Here is a 5,481-nt window from a genome sequence, read left to right as displayed (position 1 = left end):
AACCAACACAGATCCATCTTAAGCAAGGATCCGAGCAATTAGATTAAACAAAGTGACTAACATTAATAGAGAAAAGAGACTGCATGATTCTTTTAAGTTTTTTATTATTGTATTTTCTTTGACATGCTTGATGCAAAATGTAGGTTTACTATCTTCCAACCAATCGAGCATTTTAATTTACATAATTTCTTAAACATAATATAATGTGATCAATGTTATGAAAGATAGGGGGTGAGAGATAGGGGATGGGGGAGAGAGGAGTAGATGGTGGAAGAGTTGGAGAGTGGAGAGAGAGAAATAAAGGGATAATGATGGGGTGAGTGAGATACAGGGAGGTGAGAGGGAGGGAAAGAGAGGAAGGAAGAGAGAGTAGGGGAGAGAGAGAGAAGGAGAGAGAGGGAGTGAGGAAGGAAGAGAGAGATGAGGGGAGAGAGAGAAGGAGATAGGGAGAGATGGATATGAAGATGGAGGGGGATAGGATGAGAGGAAATGACAAAGCCATAGAGAGATAGAGGTGGATATAGAGAGGGAGTGACAAGGGAGAGATGGAAAGAGAGTGAGGGAGAGGGGAGAGGAGGTAAGAGAGAGAAAAAGAGAGTAGCGAGATAGGGAGATAAGGGGAAGAGAGAGAGGGAGACACATAGATGTAGGGGAAAGTGAGGAGAGAGCGAGGGAGTTAGTGACAGAGTTGTAGAGAAGAGAGAAGGAGAGAGTGATGGGTGTGTGGGGGTGGCGGGCAAGAGAGAAAGGGAGAGAGAAAGGACTCAAGAGAGAGGAGTTGGAGGGAGAGAGAGGGATAAAGGTGGAGAGAGAGAGGGAGTGAAAAGGGAGAGATAGAGAGAGAGTGAGGGGGATTTACATGTATATATATATATATATATATATATATATATATATATATATATATATATATATATATATATCGAGAGAGAGAGAGAGAGAGAGAGAGAGTATATTTGGGGGGTGAAATAGAAAGAGAGAATAAAAAATAGAAACATAGATACAAATATAGACATGATATAGTATTAAATAACCATCCTAGATCCATCTTACCCCCATATTAATCAAGCTCCTAGAGGGATCAAATATCTCGAGGTGCAAGCCTTTTCTGAAGTTTTTCGCTCAAAATATAGATTTGACGCTTGATAGATACATGGTTAAGATGGATCTATGTTTGTTCATATTCTTGGATATTTGCGGAAGAGAATTGTGTAATTGATTTAGTGAGTCCAGTGTTATGGATAGATACTCCATCCATCATGATGGACCAAAAAGCTTGAGATGATGGATGGAGTAACCATCTGAAACTTTGGAAGGACTAAATCTATTACACAATTCTCTTCTAGAAATATCCAACAATATAAATTATTTAAAAAAATTGTAAAATAAAATTGTCTCGATGCTTAAGATGGATCTATATTGGTTCATATTTTTCGATATTTCTAGAAGAAAATTGTGTAATTGATTTACTGAGTCAAAGTTATGGATGGATACTCCATCCATCATGACGGACCAAAGAGCATGAGATGATGGATGGAATAACCATCCAAAACATTAGATAGACTAAATATATTACACAATTCTCTTCAGGAAATCTCACCCAATAAATATAATTTATTAAAAAAAATTACAAAATAAAATGACTAATATCTATCAACCTACTTATTTTATATGTTTTCGTTATAAAAGAAAAGACTCACAATGAAAAATTTCATCCATATAAATATTCCATGTCTTAAAAAATCTATAATTTGATATTAAAATATATCATTTTAACTCATTGATTTCTCCTTAAACATTGGAATGTTTGTTAAAGCACCTTTACTATCGAGAAGTTAAGAGTTCAATTCTCTTGCTTGAGGTCAATTCTGTGGTTGAACTAAATCTACTTGATACTAAAATTCCGTAGACATAATGATCACTAATATCAAAATACCATAAACCACACTAAATAAAAACACACAAAAACTCAGTTAACATTTGAATTATATTTATAAGTATTACCTTTTTCAATTACAATTAATAACTTTTCAGCTAAAAACCTTACTATTTTACATATCAATATTTCAATTATTATATTTCAAAGTGACATTAATAATATTTGAAAAGGAAAGCCCATTATTTAATTTTTATTAATATATTTGTCACTTTCGTTCATAACTATTTAAAGAAAAACATTGTTATTTCACTTTTCCACCTTTTGTTATTATGTTTACAATTTTTAAATAATATATATATATATATATATATATATATATATATATATATGGGTAATAATGTTCTTTTAGTTAACTGCCCGAAAGTAAAAAATCTACTGTGAGCTCTGCTAGGGTTCTGCGAATCCATGCACACGGCGCCGACAAACAGTGAAGAAAACACCTTCTCAGATACTGCGTAAGCTGCTGTAGCACCCCGTCCTGCAGCGAATTCGGGCCAGGGATGGCTCATCCCCAGGGGGGGGCGTCGGAGCCCTCCCCATCGCAGTCAGATTCTGAGCATCAAGTGATCTTTGGATCCGTGAACGAAGAAATCTTGAACAGGGGAAAAATACCTCAAAAAGACTTCAACAATGATGGTAACCGCAAAGAAGGTGATGGTGCTTCGCAAGAAGAAACCGGAATGCCTGGAGAAAGGCCGCAAATCATCTCTAGCACATGCCGACCAGCAGCCAAGGTCAGACCAAGGATCGAGCTGCCTGGAGACAAGATCGATGAGAGAATACAGTTCATGAAGGACCATGCCCTCATTGGCAAGTTCATCGGTTTCTGGCCAACTGAAAGGGCCCTATATGGATGGATAGCTGCAAAATGGAAACCTAAAGGGGATGTCACGCTACAGCTAGGGCCGAAAGGATTCTTCACTGCTATATTCTACTGTCCGGAGGATAAACACAGGATCCTAGTAGGAGGGCCCTATTTTTTCAACTCGGCTGGGCTATATTTACGCGACTGGATCCCCAAATTTAACCCGGACAAAGAAGACCTATCATGGGCTCCTGTCTGGATCAGGTTGTATTCACTCCCGGACGAATACTGGGGGGAGGAGCTCCTCAAAAAGATTGGCAATGGACTCGGCGATTTCATCAAAGTAGCAGAAGAAACCCTATCTCGTAAGTACACCTCCTATGCCCGGATTTGTGTCTTCATTCGCCTTAATGAGGCTCTCCCCGAGTCAGTTGAGCTTGCCCATCGTGATGAAGAGTGGATTCAGCCTCTCGACTACGAGCATGTTCCCTTCCGATGCTGAAAATGTCATGCCCTAGGTCATCTTTTCAGGGATTTCCCTCTGAATATACAATCTAGTCCTCTAGATTCCTCAGGTTCCCCTGCTCAGGATGGATTCACTAAAGTCTCAAGCAGGAAGCGTGCGCATAAAAAGCCCTCCAATGGTCTCAAACCCCAGCCCTGCAAGCCGCATGGCCCAGTAACCAAGAACAGCTTCGACATTCTTGGTCAATCCTCCGAAGATCCCCCCTTAAACAAGGAAGCCGCTCCTGATCATCCCTCCTCCTCCTCCCCTCCCCTTTCCTCCTTCTCCCCTCCCAAATCCTCTTCCCCCATCTCTAGCCCCATCATTCTGCAAAAGGATCAGACCAACTCAGCCGATAAACTCAAAGATATGGAGGTGGATGACAAAAATGACATTCCCCAGAATCTTGATTCTGGAAATGAAGACAGCAATCAAGTGCATATAATGGACGAGGAACCGGAAAGCATAGACCTGCATGGCCTAGATCTCCTAGAAATGGAAGCTGCATGTAGAAGGAAAGCATATGATGCCATCCCAGAGTTTCAACTTGACAAACTCGAACTGGTCATTTCACGCGCCTACTACCAAAACCAACTAGGAATTCAGCCAGGCAGCCAATGGGACGGCACCCAGCGCCATAAGGACTCGAAGAAAAGAGGCCGAAAGACAGATTTGCAAAGAACGATAGAGATTGGGAAAATCTTAGTCGACTCAGGCAGATACGCCAAATTGACTAAGTACTTCAAGCCCTCTGTCAGTAGTTAAACATGAAGCTTGTATCCTGGAATATAAGAGGGCTTAACAGCCCCGGAAAACTCAGGATGTTGAGAAACATGATAAAAAAGGAAAAGCCCCAAATTTGCTTTCTCCAGGAGACTAAATGCAATAGCTCTATGTTAGACAGCTTCCTTTCAAAAGCCTGGCCAGGGTGTCGTACAGTGGCGGTCGATGCTTGTGGCGCCTCCGGAGGTTTAGCCATAGCTTGGAACACTCAAGCAGTCTTCCTAACCGATTTTCATGCGGCGCATCATCTGATACAGGCCACCTTCTATATTCTGGGAACTAACATTCATGGCAATCTGTCAAATGTCTACTTCCCGCAAGAAACTAGCAACAAGGTAGAGCTTTTGGACACTCTCGAAGTCCTCAGTAATAGCAGGAAATTCCCACTCTGGATCGCTGCTGGGGATTTCAACATGATTACCAAATCGGAAGAAAAGCTTGGAGGAAGAAGCAGATTGGAGCCTGAGGTTGATCGATTCAAAGAGTTCATAAACTCGGCTTCCCTTATTGATATGCCGTTCTGCAATGGAACCTATACTTGGAGCAATCGCAGGGCAGGCAAGCATCAAATCGCCTCCAAGTTGGATCGCTTCCTCCTCTCGGACAATGCGGTCCACTTAGGAGGGGATTTCTCAGCAACCATACTGGCTCATTCAGGATCAGACCATTGGCCAATAGCTCTTCAATGGCAAAGACCCGGCAACATAACCAAAAGACCTTTCAGGTTCGAAGGTTTCTGGCTCACTCATCCTAACTTCAAGGAGTTTGTTAAGACCATCTGGGCATCATATATTCCTCCAGAAGGAGCGAAAATGTACCAATTTCAGAAGAAACTAATATTTCTCAAAAGCCATCTGAAACAATGGAATAAAGAAACCTTTGGCAACATTTTCGAGGAAAAGAAAAAGCTCATGCAGGACCTGGAAAACCTTCATCAGCAAATCATCATGGAGGGGCACACGGAAGCAATGCTGGAGAAGGAACGCCACATTCACAACTTATTGGACGAAAGAGGGAAGCAGGAAGAAATCTATTGGAAGCAAAAGTCAAGAGTTCGATGGTTGAAGGAGGGGAGCGCAACACTAAATTTTTTCATAGAACAACAGTACAAAGGAGAATGTACAATAATATCCCCTTCATCCAAAACCAAACAGGCGACAAGATAGAAACACATGAAGGGATTGAAGCTGAGCTCCTCAATCATTTCCAACAAGTCCATCAAGAGCAGGGAGAAGACAGGCAACAAGCCATAAACAAAATTACCAGCAATATTCCAAAAATTATTACAGAGGAACAAAATGAACTCTTAATGCGCCCCATCAGCATAGAGGAAGTCGATGATGCCATGAAACAACTCAAAGAGGGTAAAGCTCCTGGTCCCGATGGATTCACAACTACTTTCTTCCATGCCTTCTGGGATATGTTAAAAGAGGAAGTCTGGCAGATAGT

The 5,481-nt window shown here is 41.2% G+C and overlaps 1 protein-coding gene across 1 annotated transcript; it reads left to right on the top strand.

Moving 5' to 3' along the window:
• Positions 1–4,016: 4,016 nt before the first annotated feature.
• Positions 4,017–5,198, top strand: LOC149237876 (uncharacterized). The gene has a single exon (XM_089369419.1). It carries the CDS (start codon positions 4,017–4,019, stop codon positions 5,196–5,198), a length of 1,182 nt encoding a protein of 393 aa, XP_089225545.1.
• Positions 5,199–5,481: the final 283 nt, after the last annotated feature.

Source organism: Pinus tabuliformis, chromosome 8 (assembly GCF_031772625.1).
Source record: "Pinus tabuliformis cultivar Carrire ecotype Pingquan chromosome 8, CPIR1, whole genome shotgun sequence".
Classification (NCBI taxonomy): domain Eukaryota; kingdom Viridiplantae; phylum Streptophyta; class Pinopsida; order Pinales; family Pinaceae; genus Pinus; species Pinus tabuliformis.
The sequence above is the reverse complement of the archived record's forward strand: the minus strand, read 5'-3'. Positions and strand labels throughout refer to the sequence as shown.